The sequence below is a fragment of the Onychomys torridus genome, chromosome 6 (genome assembly GCF_903995425.1).
Source record: "Onychomys torridus chromosome 6, mOncTor1.1, whole genome shotgun sequence".
NCBI classification, from domain to species: Eukaryota; Metazoa; Chordata; class Mammalia; order Rodentia; family Cricetidae; genus Onychomys; species Onychomys torridus.
The window spans coordinates 71,431,420-71,446,650 of NC_050448.1; the positions used below are offsets into that span (position 1 = coordinate 71,431,420).

Genomic DNA, 15,231 nt, shown 5'->3' on the forward strand with positions numbered 1-15,231 from the left:
CACTCTGCGACAATTTCCCGAGGTGCCTAGCTCTTAGCGGCACAGACGAGAGCTCTGAGAGAAGCAAGATGGCGGACGTGCTGGATCTTCACGAGGCTGGGGGCGAGGATTTCGCCATGGATGAGGATGGGGACGGTGAGGAGAGTGGAGGCGGCTGCGGGAAGAGGGGAAGGAGCGAAAGAAGAATGCAGTAGGAGAAAATTTCCTGGGATGCGGGCCCACGAACTGGGTCTCGGGCCACGAACTGGGTCTCCACTAGAGAGACTCCGCCCCCTTGGGGGAAGGCATTAGGGGCGGAGCCGGGAAGGGACTGAAGCCAAGTCCCTGTTTCATGCTTCCAGGTAGTCTTGGGAACGAGACAGTTTTTAAAAATGACTCTTATTTTTGTTGCTTATTTTCTCATCTGGAACGCTAGAAAGCATCCATAAACTAAAAGAAAAAGCGAAGAAACGGAAGGGCCGCGGCTTTGGCTCCGGTGAGTGTGGGGAACAGGATAGAATGGTCTAATTGGGGTCCGATGGGAACGTATTTGGAGAACAGTTTTCGGTGATCTGGTATGTGTTCTTTTAGAAGAGGGTTCCCGAGCGCGGATGCGAGAGGATTATGACAGTGTCGAGCAGGATGGCGATGAACCTGGACCACAACGCTGTGAGTAATTAGGACTTGTGGGAGCCTGTGTGTATTGACACTTAAATGGAAATAAAGTAAAGTGAGAGATGCGCTCATCTCAGGAGTCCAGTCATTAACTACTGTAATTTTGCTTGGAGTTCTTTTTTTCTTAACCCCCCCCCCCCCCCCAGCTGTACTAGAACTCTTTTTAGACCAGGCTGGCCTGGAACTCCTGGAGATCCGCCTGCCTCTGCCTCCCAAGAGTGCTGGGAATAAAGGTTCCTGCCACCATCCCTGACCTTTTTTAGTTTTTTGATAGTCTTACTGTGTAGCCCTAGCTGACCTGGAACTTGCTCTGTAGACCAGGCAGGCCTGGAACTCAGATCTGCCTGCCTCTGCCTCCTGAGTGCCGGGCTTTTTATCTTAGGTCCTCATACAACACCCTCCCTTACCCAACAGCTGTTGAAGGTTGGATTCTCTTTGTCACTGGAGTCCATGAAGAAGCCACTGAAGAAGATATCCATGACAAATTCGCTGAATATGGGGAAATAAAAAATATTCACCTTAACTTGGACAGGCGTACAGGATACTTGAAGGTAGATTTTTCTGCTTCCTTCATGCATGACTCTTAGATGCATTGGTGATTGTTTTGTATTTGCTGTGGCTAGCCAAGAACAGGGATTAAGTGAATGATATTGGAAGTTGATTTTGTTACCCACAAAAAAGAAACGGAAACAAAATGGGCATGTTGTGTGTATAGTGGAGATGTGTGGTTTACTTTTCACTGTATGGAGCTGGTACGGTTTTTTCTGCTTAAACATGCAGTTCAGGTTTCAGGAAAAGGGTACTTGATGGTTGTCGAGGTAAACTTTTGATACTTTGATGTTTTCCCCAGGGGTATACTCTGGTGGAGTATGAAACATACAAAGAAGCCCAGGCTGCCATGGAGGGACTCAATGGTCAAGATTTGATGGGCCAGCCAATCAGTGTCGACTGGTGTTTTGTTCGGGGTCCACCAAAGGGCAAGAGGAGGTAAAATGGAAGGGGGCAAACCTTTATTTTGGTGAAGGGAGCATGAGAAGGTAAATAAGGATTTTGTGGGCTGGATGGTGGCGGTGGCGCACGCCTTTAATCCCAGCACTCGGGAGGCAGAGGCAGGCGGATCTCTGTGAGTTTGAGGCCAGCCTGGTCTACCAAGTGAGTTCCAGGAAAGGTGCAAAGCTACACAGAGAAACCCTGTCTCGAAAAACAAAAACAACAACAAAAAAATAATAAGGATTTTGTATTGTCTCTCTGATGGATCTCCCTTCTTCATTTCCTTAGAGGTGGCCGAAGGCGAAGCAGAAGTCCAGACCGGAGACGTCGTTGATAGATCCTCTGATGACCAGGTGGTCTCTCCATGAGTCCATTTGGTTGTGCTGCCTTGCATAAATAGGGTTAGGGTAGAACTTGTGTTTATATTTAATTTCTTACCCTATCTACTTAATAATTGCTTTGAGTTAAAAAAAAATAAATGTTTCATTTTGTTTTCTACATTTAAAATTATTTTACTGTTCTGAAGACTGAAACTATTTAGGGTAGGTATTCTGAGTCATTGGGAAATAACTTCTGTCTGGAGTCGAATTCTGAGTTCCTAGAAAGGCTCAGGTAGAGACCCTGTTCATTATTTCTTTTTTTTAGAAGACAAGAGAGCAGGGGTAGGGAGATTTTTTTATGGCATTAGGGAATGATTCCTCCATACTCTTGTGAGCAGGTATTATATTAGTGCTTCTTGTACTTCTCTGTCAGACAGTCTTGTGTGGCCCAGGATGGCCTTGAATTTCCGATACTTTGCCTCTGTCTTCCAGGTACTGGGAGATTCCAGGCATGGGCCGCTGTATCCAGTTTATGTGGTCCCTAGAATTAATGGGGCCTTTGAGCATGCTCAGCCAGATCCACCTTGAATATGGTGCTGAACACAAACCCAGCTTGAGTACTTTATCATGGCCTTTTTTTCTTTTTGGTTTTTCAAGACAGGGTTTCTCTGTGTATCCCTGGCTGCCCTGTAACTCACTCTGTAGCCCAGGCTGACCTCGAACTCACAGAGATCCACCTGGCTCTGGTTTGTTTGTTTTGAAGTCTATGTGGGTCACTGTGTTACTGGTTCACATTGGCCTTAGACTTGAGATATTCCCCAGTGCATAATGGAAAATATTAAACTTAACATTTTTTCAAATGTTACTGACTGCTTTTCCCTTCCTTTTGGTAAATTGCTGGGGGTTTCGGATTGAATTGGTTAAGAATATATTTTAGTAGCTGGGTGGTGGTGGGCACCCCTTTAATCCCACCACTTGGAGAGGTGCCTGGGGGTGAGCTGCCATGTGGGTGCCCAGATTGAATCTATATCCTCAGAAGAGTAGCCAGTGCTCTTAACCACTGAGCCAACTCTCCAGCCCTAGGTGTCTTTCTAATAATAGGTGGTAGAGATCTTATTTATAACACTGTATTTTTTGTTTGTTTGTTTGCCTTAGAACTATAGTCAGGGTTTTTTGCTGCACCTGCTGCTATGTTTCAGGCAGGGTCTTAAAACTAATTACATCAGGTTAACCTGGATCTTACTACATTTCCCTCCAGTGCTCGGTTGTTGAGGTAACGGGTGCAAACCAGCTGGCCAGGCTTGTTTTACATTTATGATTGGAGGATGACATCTTTTGTAAAGACAGGGTCTTGCTATGTCACCCTGCTTGACCCAAAACTCATGACATAGACTAGGCTGGCCATGAACTTGTGATCCTCCTGCCTCTGTCTCCAGAGTGCTGGGATTACAGGCTTATAACACAATGCCCAACTAACCTCAGTAGCTATAAGTCAGAGTGAACATCACAGGCTGTCTGGCTCTCCACCTTTCAGTGTGTCTCCCCTCTTACATTAGTTAACACAAACTCTGACCTAGCCCGCCTTTCCTCTCTTTACACATTATCCTTTTTCTAGTCCTCAACTTCAGAAGTAACTTCTGAAACCCACATTTACTTGTCTTAACACCTTTCTGTCTTTCAAGAATCAAATTTTACCTCATTTTCTCTGATTTCAAGAGTGGGTTACATACACATTCCATTCTTTAACTCCTAATGTGGCTGGGCATACCAGACAGGAAGTTCCCATAAGTACCTGGAGCATTTTAGTAAACTCAGAGTTGATGGACATTATTTCTTGAATGGAGTGAAACCCATAAAATTTAACCCAAAACACCAGACTTTTTTTTAAAAAAAGAAAATTTATGTGTATGTGTTTTGCTTTACATGTTTGCCTGTGTATGTGTGCATACCTGGTACCTACTGAGATTAAAGGAGGTGTCAGATCCCCTGGAACTGGAGTTATAGATGGTTGGGAGCCACCATGTGTGTCCTGGGAATTGAACCTGGGACATCTCCAAGAGCCAGTGCTCTTTAAGTCGGCTCTAGCCAGACTTCATTCTTTATTTTTTGGTGACAGGGTTTCTCTGTATCCCTGGCTATCCTGGAACCTGCTCTGTAGACCAGACTGGCCTTGAACTCAAAGATCTGCCTGCTTCTGTCTCCTGAGTGCTGGGATTAAAGGTGTGCCACCACTGCCCGGCGACTTCATTCTTAATAGACCTGTAAAATGTCTTTCCCAGTCCTGGAGTCTTCCTGTACCAGTATCCTAGAAAGGTGGGACAGGAGGCATGCAAAGAGGTGGAAATCAAGCATTCAAAGCCAGCCTGAGGAAAGAGATCCAGATGCAGATACTAGGGTACTGCTTTTAAATAATTGTATTTTACATGTATGAATGTCAGCTTGAAGTTTATGTGAACCACGTGCATTCCTAGTACCCATGGGGGCCAGAAGAGAGCATCTCTTGGAGCTGGAGTTAGAGACAGTTATGAGCAGCCATGTGCATGCTGGGAATTGAACCCCAGTGCATGGCAAGAGCAGTAAGCACTCTTAACCACCAAGCGAGTGCCCCTTCCTTCACTTAAAAAAAAGTCAGGGTCTCAAAAAAAAAAAAAAAGTAATTTAAATAAAAGGAAAAAAAAAAGTCTCAATATGTAGATCTGGCTGGACTGAATGGAGCTCTGTAGATAAATTAAGATGGCTTTAAACCCATTGACCTGCCTCCTAAGTGTTGGATTTACAGGTATTTGCCATCACATCCAGCAAGATGTGGGTCTCTAGCATGTAAATGGTCTTTCCAGGAGATAGAGGCTCGCTCCCTGAGGATCCAAGGCTAGTGACCTGCAAAGCATGCTGTGCAGTAACTTCCTAGTGTGCAGCCCTGACAACTCACCGGAGTGAGGCAAGCAAGGTTTCCCCCTTAGGGCTCATTTACACTTGTTCACACTTTGCACTTGAGCGCTAGGTTAAAGGGTTGAGTACTGCTCCATGGCAGGAAAACTACCCACATGGCAATTAGTTTCTAGAGGCATGGGTGTCTACACGACGTCTCCAACCGGACACTGGACAAGAAAATTTCAAATAGCATCTAGCATAACCGCAGAAGTGACCGTTAAGTCGGCAACGGTTAAATGAGTCGAGACGGGATGGAGCTGGCCGCGTTACTGCGGTGCCTCTGACCACAGCGCGGCCAGGTTTCTCCCAGCAAAGTCACGCAGAGCACAATGGTCACTCCCATTCGGACCTTGCTGCCCCTGAGAAGGTGGGCATCTCTGACCCATTTCCCCTCGTCATTTCGCCCAGACCGTCCTTCACCACTGCTGACCCCGAAGGTGTGCCGGGGCCTGCAGATGTGGTAGACTGTAGCCTGGGAATTTCGTCCCTGGACTGTTCATCTGTTCGGGAGGAGGTTGCCAAGCGGGATCTCATCACACCCTCTTTCCCTTAGACCGTTAGTCTGGGCTACAGGCTTCTGCTGCCCCGGGCTGGTCAGCACCCGCAGCGGCATGGGGCGGGAGGCTGTAGCCTCGGCGGGCATCCTGCAGCACCTCCGGCTCCCGCAGGCCCCGCCCCTTGCTGCCCAGGCTTTAGAGCAGAATGTGCCCCCGGGGGCGTGCTGAGACGCTGGAGCCCGTCCCAGGAGGGTGCTCCGCCGGAAATGCACCCACGATCTCGCTTCGCGTCCTGAAATTCCGCCGCAGGGCCGGCTCCGGCGGGTTGGCTTTCCTGCCGCCGTTTGTCCCTCGCGAAGCCCCGTTGCTCGCCCGGGAGGCGTGACTAGGGGCTGGAAGCAGGCGGGCTGCGGCGCCGTGGGCCCGGGCTGCCGCTGTCATGGATGCCTGGGTCCGCTTCAGTGCTCAGAGCCAAGCCCGGGAGCGGCTGTGTAGGTGCGGCCGACGGAGGAGCGCGGGCGGGAGGGCAGAGCAGGTGCCCGCGAGGCGACGGGCGCGCTACGGGGTCCCTAAGGGTCCGCCGTGGCTACGGGGGCCCGCGCGGCCCGGGAGGCGCACTCTGCAGCCGGTTGTGAGATGACTCTTTCCTGCTCGCGGGAAAGATGGGGAAACTGAGGCATGAGTGGGCCAGTGGGGAGGCCGCCCAGGGTTACCGTGTCCTCACAGCGACAGTTTCCTCACCGCTGTGGTGGCCTGGGGGGCGATCCTTCCGGTTCTGCGCCCTCTCTCCCGCTGTCACCCGGGAGCAGCGCTGTCTCGCCTCTCCTCTGGGTTCCGTACCGTTCGAGGACCTTAACCTCTTAGTTCACCTATCCGGAATAATCTGCCCTGCAACGAGATCGCCCTCTGCCGCGTTTCCTATATAAACTCGCTGGTGGACGGATCCCGGCTGCTCTCTGACCCCTTTAGGCCTCACCCCTTGAAACTTACTCTCTTAACTCCAGATAGTGCTCTCCACCCACTCATAGGCTTTATTTTCCCCTCAAGTCTTTCCCTACCCCTGGCCTTGGAGGAAAAACAGAAAGATATTGGTGTGAAAAGGGAGGAAATGTCCCCGGGGGGGGACATTTTCAGATTTGTTATTATTTGTCTGAGTGTTTTGTCTGCAAGTATGAGGTGCACCACGTGTGTGTCTGGTGCCTGCAGAGGTCAGAAGAGGGTGACGGATGTTCTGGACCTGGACTTACGGACAGTTGTGAGCCACCATGTGGGTTCTGGGAATGGAATCCCGGTCCTCTGCAAGAACAAGTGCTCTTAACCGCCTCACCAGCCCGCTGGAGGACGTATTTGGCAGAGAGGTCAGGGAGGCCTGTCCCTCACGTCTCCTGTCCTCCCCTCCAGGGCTGCCCAGTATGCCTGTTCCCTTCTTGGCCATGCTTTGCAGAGACATGGCGCCAGTCCTGAGTTGCAGAAGCAGATTCGACAGCTGGAGGGTCATCTGAGCCTTGGAAGAAAGCGTAAGTAAACCAAACCTTTCTGTTATCATTCTCAGCTGTGAGCCCATTGCCTCTCCTTCTTGTATTTTCCTTTTCTGCCTGTTTTCATCCTTTGGCTCTTCTGCATGCCTCCAATTGAGATAAGAACACAGGCATAAGAAAGTTAGCATGGGGTTGGGGATTTAGCTCAGTGGTAGAGCGTTTGCCTAGCAAGCACAAGGCCCTGGGTTCGATCCTCAGCTCAAAAAAAGAAGAGAAAAAGAAAATTAGCATGTATTGGAGAGAATGGGGCAGGTCAAAACTAAACCAGGACCAAAATTAATTACAATTTCAAGTTTAAAAAAAGAACGGCCGGGCGGCGGCGGTGGTGGCGCACGCCTTTAGTACTAGCACTCGGGAGGCAGAGCCAGGTAGATCTCTGAAACAAACGAAGAATAAACTATGTTTCCTCTTTCTTATTGTATGGTATTGCTTACTCAACTTTTCCTTTTTTTCTCTCTTCCCCGCCCCCGCCTCTGCCCCTCTGCTCCAAATCCCTTGCTTTCCCTTGTTCTTCTCCGCAAGTGCTACGCTTGGGTAACTCGGCGGATGCTCTGGAGTCAGCCAAAAGAGCTGTGCACCTATCAGATGTCGTCCTGAGATTCTGCATCACTGTTAGCCATCTTAATCGAGCTTTGTACTTCGCCTGTGACAATGTTCTGTGGGCTGGAAAGTCAGGACTGGCTCCCCGTGTGGACCAGGAAAAGTGGGCGCAGCGGTCATTCAGGTGCGGTTCTCTTTTCTCCTACACGACTATTCGTGGCCTTCATCCTTCATGGCTTGCACATGCACACGTGCGCACATACACACGCACACACGTACACACACACTTATAATAGTTCACTTTATGTGTATGGATGTTTTGCCTGCATGAATGTCTGTGCACCATTTGTGTGCCTGGTGCTGGCAGAGGCCAAGAGAGGGCACCAGAATTGGAATTACAGATGGTTGTGAGCTGTCATGTGGGTTCTGGGGATCCGAACCCAGGTCCTAGGGCTACTGCACATTAAACCATCACTCTCGCCCCGTATACACACGTTTTTTAAAAAGTGTTATCACAGGAGAGGGAGTGCACCACGCACACATCTGTGGGTCACAGGGCAGCGTGCTTTCTCCTTCCACCGTGAGTTCCAGGCACCAAACTCAGGCCATCAGGCTTGCAAGGTAGGTGCTTCCTTCTGCCCTCTGAGCCGTCTCCCTGGCCTGTGCCTTGCCATTTACGAGACAGAGGCAGCTCAGGCTTCTCGGAGTACACAGTTGTCTCTTCATTTCCTCCTCTTCATTCATGCAACCACAGACGGAAAATGTCAGGGGAAAAGCGCATCTGAATTGAACATGTGGAAGTGTTTTGTGTCCTTATTCCTTAACAATACAGCATGACATTTCTTTGCTTTGCATATATGTTGTATTAGATATTATAAACAGTCTGGAGGTGGATACAGAGGATTGTGTAGGTTATATATACATGCAATACCATTTTACCTAAGGGATTTGAGCAGCTGTGGATTTGGGTGGGCGGGCAGGATGCAGGATCCTGGAATTAATCCTCCAGGGCTGCCAGACTATATATTATTCATTTCTTTGTCTGCTTTTGAGACAGGGTCTTACTATATAGCCCTGGCTGACTCACTATATAGACTATCCTGGCTTTGAACTCACAGAGATCCGCCTGCCTCTGCCTCCACTGCCCAGCCTTCATTCATACCTTCAACCATAAAAAAGTAATAATATCAGATGGAAGTTGGATTTGCTATGCCATAGCTGACTGAGATTGGAGATGATAAATATTATATTACTTTAATTATACCTAAACCATAGATAGTCTACCTCATTGCCTTCCTACACATTTATTCCATTTTCCCTTTTTAAAAATGTTATTTATTATTAGTGTTGGGGGCAGGTGGCATTGCCACACTGTATGTGGAGGTCAGTTTGCAAGAGTTGGTCTCTCCTCTCACTGTGTGGATCTCAAGCTTGAACTCAGGTGGTCACATTTGGTGACAGAGCCTTTACTCTGCTGAGTCAGCTTGCCTGGTGTTTATTTATTTTGTTGTTGTTATTGTTATTGCTGCTGAGATAGGTCTCACCTCATAGCCTAATTTAGCCTTGAACTCAGGATTCTCCTGCTTTAGACCTCTCCCCTCCCAGTTCTAGGACAGGATTACAGGCATGTGATACTGTGTCTAGTTTCTTTTTCTTCCATGATATAGGGGTCTCATAGGGCTGAATTAACACAGTCTTCTACAAGCATGAAGGCCTGAGTTTCATCCCCAGAATCCCCTGAAATACAGACACACACACACAAACACAAACCAGAGATGTGATACAATCTTGTAATCCCAGCAATATGGAGATTAATCCGGAGGGTTCCTAAGGCTCTTTGGCCAGCCAGCCTAGAGCAATAATGAGCAATTTTCAGGCCAAGTGAGAAACCCTGTCTCAAAGAGCAAGGAGGATAGCACCCAAGGAGTGATCCCAAGGTCCAGGCTTCACATGCATGTGCACATGTGTGCACACATACCCACAAATATGTGCACCTGCACACATGAAAGAGATGGGAGTCTTGGATGTTGCTCAGGCTGGCACAGAATTCCTGGGTTCAAACAATCCTACCATATATCTGGGAATCCATGAGCATGTACCACTGCTGCTGTGCTTGGCTTTTCAAAAACTATTTTATAGTTTCTTACTACTGGCCAGGGGATTAAGCAGAAGCCAAACAAACGTGGTGCCTGACCTTGAACCTTAAGGTCTGCACTGAGGTGGCTCAGTGAGGAAAAGCCAGCAGACCTGATAGTCTGAATTCCATCCCTGGGGCCCAGGTAACGGTGCAAGAAAAGACCCACTCCACAAAGATGTTCTTTGACTTCCATAAGGATACCATTGCCCTTGTGCCTCCCCCACATATATACTACTACACATAGTAGTAATAAATAAAACCAATACATTTAAAAATAGAAAAACCAAGGCTCATTACAGTGTAGGAAGCCAGCTACTAAAACAGTTAATTATACCTATGAGATGGTTGAGTAGGTTTAAAGTGCTTACAGGGTGAACCTGATGGCCTGAGTTCAGTCCCTAGGGCCTATGATGGGAAGAGAGAATTGAATCCTGCAAGTGAGCCTTCCAACCTATACACACACACACACTTAAAAAAAATGAAAGGGGGTGGGGTGGGGTGGGGTGGTGGTGGTGGTGGTGGTGGTGGTGGTGGTGGTGGGGTGGTGGTGGTGGTGATGGTGGTGGTGGTGGTGGGGTGGTGGTGGTGGTGGGTGGTGGTGGGGTGGTGGTGGTGGTGGTGGTGGTGGGGTGGTGGTGGTAGTGGTGGTGGGTGGGGTGGTGGTGGGTGGTGGTGGTGGTGGTGGTGGTGGTGGTGGGTGGTGGTGGTAGTGGTGGGGTGGTGGTGGGTGGTGGTGGTGGTGGTGGTGGTGGGGTGGTGGTGGTGGTGGTGGTGGTGGTGGTGGGGTGGGTGGTGGTGGTGGTGGTGGTGGGGTGGTGGTGGTGGTGGTGGTGGTGGTGGTGGGGTGGTTCAGTGGTTAAGAGCACTGGCTGCTCTTCTGGAGGACCTGGGTTGGATTTCCAGCACCCACATGGCAGCTCAGAACCATCTGTACCTCCAGGTCCAGGAGAATCTGATGCCATCTTCTGGCTTCCACTGGCACTGCATGCACATGGTGTGCAGACATGTATATAGGCAAAACAACTATATACATAAAAAAAAAAAACAAAGAAATATATACATAAAACAAAAACAAAAAAATCTTAAAACAACAACAACAACAACAACAACAAAAAACCTGCAAAAGTAAATAGCCATTCACAACAAACAGCAAGCTCTGGACCAATGGGAGACCATGACTCCAGAAACAAGGTAGGAAGTACCTGAGAACAGGGCTAGAGGTTGTCCTTTGGTCTCTCAGACACATGCATGTGCACCTGCCCACACTTCCACCTACACACACACACACACACACACACACACAGGTATAGCAATTATGGAGGAATGATACAAGGTAAATTAAGAGGGTCTGAGAACGTAGCTCATTGGGAGAGTGCTGTACTGTCTAAGGTATTTAGGTTTCACTGTAATTCGATAAGAAGAAAACAAGTGGATACTTTAAGAGCAGATGTAATGATATGATTTACACTCATACTACTAGCTACTTTATCAAACTCAATGGTTAGGGTAGGGACAAGAATGGCCACAGAGAAACTAGTTAAAAGACCAAATTGCGGTCTAGATAAGAGATGATGTGGCCAACAGTTGGAACACTAGGGAAATATATCTTTTCCCAGGGGGATAACACAAAATCCCAGTCTTTTGAAAGATGTATTTATATTCATTTTAGTTGGTATGTATCTGTGTTGGCATGTGTACATATGAGTGCAGGTGCCTACAGGTGCTAGAGGTGTTGGCTCCCATGGAGACAGAGTTATAGATGGTTGTGAGAGCCGCCTGACGTAGGCGCTGGAAACCAAACCCAAGTCCTCTTAAAGGACAAGCTATCTCTCCAGCCTCTCAGGATATGTTTTAAAACTAGGATGATGTATTGAGTGTAGATCACTGTTACTAGGGTAATTAAAAACAAAACATAGGCTGCAGAGATGTCTAAGTCAAGTGAAGTGGTTGTTGCATATAAGCATGGGGACCTGAGTTTGGGTCCCCAGCACCCACATAAAAAGCCAGGTGGAGTGGTTCATGCCTGTGACCCCGGTGCTGGGAGGGTCCCCGGGTCTTGTTCAGCTAGCTAGTCTAGCCAAGGGGAGAGCTCCAGGTTCAGTAAAAGACCCTGCCTCAAGACATAAGGTGGAGAGCAGTAGAAGATATCTGGAGTCTACCTCTGACCTCTGCATGTGTAGACCTTGTAACACACACACACACACACACACACACACACACACACACACACACACACACAGCGCCAATATAACAAGAACAAAAAAACCTCATAGGCTTTTGTATTTAAGACTTAGCTAATGTATGCCTGTAAATCCAACACTAGGAAGGTTTAGGCAGGATGGAGAAGTCATAGCCATCCTGGACTACTTAGTGAAATAAATCCTGTCTCAAAACACAACAAAAATGAGCCAGGTATAGTGATGCTTGCCTTTAATCCCAGTGCTTGGGAAGCAGAGGCAGGCAGATCTCTGAGTCTACAGAGTGAGTTCCAAGATAGCCAGAGCTACACAGAGAAAGCCTGTCCTTGAAAAAAAAAAAAAAAAAAAAAGATTTTTTTTTTTTTTTTTTGCTGGGCTGGGTATGGTGGTATATGCCTTTAATTCTAGCACTTGGAGACAAAGGCAGGGGGTCTCTAAGTCTGAGCTATGGCTAGCCTACATAGTGAGTTCCATCAGCCAATGCTACAAGGCAAATATATATAGATATAGATATAGATATATATACACACACATGTATATATATGTATTTTTGTGCTTAAGGAATTTATAATCTAACATCTTTAGCAGTCACTTAATATCTCTGGACCTTTTGGGGAGTGGTCTTTGTATTTTTTCTTAAAGATTGGGTTTAAATGCTGAAAATATATATAAATCTTTTTTCTTTTCTCTTTCTTGAGACAGGATTTCATGTAACCCAGGTTGTCCTTGAACTCCTGATCCTAAGTGTTGGGATTATAGGCATGTATCACCACTTCAGGCTGTATGTGTCTCTTGAACATCTAAATTTGTTCTCTCAAAATAGTTTGCATTATTAGGGTCAATTTAAGTGTATCACCCCCCCCCCCATGTGTGTGTGTGTGTGTGTGTGTGTGTGTGTGTCTGTGTGTCTGTGTGTCTGTGTGAATGCCTGGGCATGTGTACGCACCTGAGGCCCAAGCTTAGCTTTGGAAGGCTGTCTCCACCATATTCACTGAAGCAGGTCTTTAAATTGACTCCAGAGTTTACCTGTACAAGGCGAGTCTGACTAGCCATCTTGTTCTGAGAGAGTCCCTATCTTCATGCCTACCAGCATTTACACAGGTTCTGGGGATCTGAACTTGGCTCCTCACACTTGAATGGTGAGCACATGACCACTGCCATCCTTCCAGCTCAGTGTGGTGTGTTATATTGATTGTCTCAAAAATGAAATTTGAAGTCAATCTTGGCAGATTTCATGACACTTATGAATTTTAAGCCAGGATCTTAAGGTACACATAAACACATACTAATTATAAAATAGTAGGAGAGTTCTTTTTTCTTTATTATTTCTGGGGTATAACTATATATATTTAAGTGTACAGTGTGATATTTGAATATGTGTATTATGAAATAATCACTATAAGCAGGATTGTCAACATACTTACAATGGGGCTGGGGAGATGACAGCACCTAGAGCTCTGTCTGTCTGTCTGTCTGTCTGTCTGTCTTAATTAGGGTCCTATTGCTGGGAAGCAAAATCATGACCACAGCAGCTCTTAATAAAGGAAAACAGTTAATAGGGCTGGCTTACAGTTTCAGAGGTTTAGTCCGTTACATCACGGCAGGACATGGCGGCATGCAGGCAGACATGAAGAAGGAGCTGGGAGTTTACATCTTGATCCATATGCAGCAGAAGGAATCTGTGTGCTGGGCGTGGCTTGGGCATATATGAGACCTCAAAGCCCAACCCCACAGAGGCATGCTTCCTCCAATGAGACCACACCTATTCAACAAGGCCACACCTCCTAATAGTGCCACTCCCTATGAACCAAGCATTCAGACACATGAATCTACAGGGGCCATTCCTATTCAAACCACCACACTCTTCCTCCAGAGGACATGGGTTCAACTCCCAGCACCCACATGGCATCTCACAACCACCAGTAACTCTGGTTCCAGGGGATCTCACACCCTCTCTGGCCTTCTTGGGTGCCAGGCTTGCACATTGTACACAGACATATGTGCAGGTGAAGCACTCATTTATGTACAATAAGTGCTTTTAAAACGACCATAACCTTATGATAACATCTTTGTAATTAAGAACACCTGAGCCCAGATCTACTCATTTCGCTCCTGACACTCTAATGTGGAGTCAAGCCCTCTGCAGGGCATGAGCAAAGTGTTTCAGTTTGTGTAGGGCTTGCTGGACGGATTGTGTGCCTTTCCTAACGTGAGTGTCTGCCTGTGCATCCCAGGTACTATCTGTTTTCCCTCATCATGAATCTGAGCCGCGACGCTTATGAGATTCGGTTTACTGATGGAACAGGAGACTTCGGCTTACGGCAGGCGAATGAAGATTTCTGGAGTCCCGGGAGGAGTCGAGGCTGGGGGACCTGGAGGAGCGGAGACTCCAGGGGGCTGCCTGCCACAACTGGTCCTGAAGTTTCGGCTCCGAATCCTGCTCCTGGCTCGTGTCCTCCGAGGTCACCCCCCTCTTCTGCTGGACGTGCTCAGAAACGCCTGTGACCTCTTCATCCCACTGGACAAACTAGGCCTCTGGCGCTGTGGCCCTGGGGTTGTGGGCCTTTGTGGCCTCATATCCTCCATTCTGTCTATTCTCACCCTAATCTGTCCCTGGCTACGACTCAAACCCTGACATTATGATACAAGATAAGGAGGGAGCCTGAATTGGTGAGATGGAATCTTAGACAGTCCCCCATGTGCCAGCCTCTTTCTAATTCAACTCCGTGATTGAGGTTACAATCCAGATACTTAGAGGTGAGGGGAAGACCCTTGCCAAAGAAGAGGTCAGGAAGGCGATGTCAGTGGAAGACCCAGCACACCTTTCGAGAGGCGTTTGGGCCTCTCTGTTGTTGCCAGAATCTCTTTGCTCTCTTCCCTTTTTCTGTCTGGAGTCTGGTTAAGGATTTGTCACCATGCAACAGAATTGTCTTTCTTAGTCCCCTGTCCAGACACTTACACAGAATTGCCTTTTGTAGGAGAAGCAGAAGTTTCGAATGGTAAAGTGCTAATTGTATTCTTTTTCTGAAGCAGCAGGTAGCATATTTTTCCCTTCATAGTCCATAATTTTTGAGACTTTATTTCATGTCCCAGCAGACTCTTCCCTCACGTCTCCACACCGAAGGCCATGACCCTTCTCCCCTGCGTCTTCCTCGCCAGCCGCCTCCTGATTTGGCGCTGACCCTTCTCTCCTCCACGCCTTCCGGTGTCTGCTCACACTTGGGTATTAGAGCTTCCTTCCCCACTGGCTCTTGCCCTTTCTTTAACTCTCCAGAGCGATGCTGTGTCTGCCCTCTCGCTGTAAATACTGTACAGTGAATCTGTGTAAATAACTGTGGTCCATGTCCACAGTGCAAGCAAGCCTTCCAGGCCAGCAAATTAAAGATCAGTTTCCTCACTGATTGATTTATTCAGTTTCAAGATGGG

At 47.7% G+C, this 15,231-nt stretch overlaps 2 protein-coding genes across 4 annotated transcripts; both read left to right on the forward strand.

The window, feature by feature from the left end:
* Positions 1-2,641, forward strand: Rbm8a (RNA binding motif protein 8A). 3 transcript variants are annotated; one of them, XM_036190595.1, is made up of 7 exons: positions 1-135; positions 416-475; positions 571-648; positions 1,069-1,205; positions 1,505-1,641; positions 1,933-1,997; positions 2,457-2,641. In XM_036190595.1, exons 1-6 carry the CDS (start codon positions 69-71, stop codon positions 1,976-1,978), a joined length of 525 nt encoding a protein of 174 aa, XP_036046488.1. In that variant the 5' UTR covers positions 1-68; the 3' UTR covers positions 1,979-1,997; positions 2,457-2,641. The 3 variants fall into 3 exon arrangements, with proteins under 3 accessions (XP_036046488.1, XP_036046487.1, XP_036046489.1); XM_036190594.1 differs by lacking the exon at positions 2,457-2,641 and having other exon boundaries at positions 1,933-2,142; XM_036190596.1 differs by lacking the exon at positions 2,457-2,641 and having other exon boundaries at positions 2-135; positions 574-648; positions 1,933-2,142.
* A 3,132-nt stretch (positions 2,642-5,773) lies between these two features.
* Pex11b (peroxisomal biogenesis factor 11 beta) lies at positions 5,774-15,219 on the forward strand. Its single transcript, XM_036191401.1, is given in 5 exon segments — positions 5,774-5,887; positions 6,794-6,909; positions 7,453-7,654; positions 14,040-14,094; positions 14,096-15,219. Coding segments are annotated over 5 exon segments (774 nt in total). The 5' UTR covers positions 5,774-5,831; the 3' UTR covers positions 14,441-15,219.
* Positions 15,220-15,231: the final 12 nt, after the last annotated feature.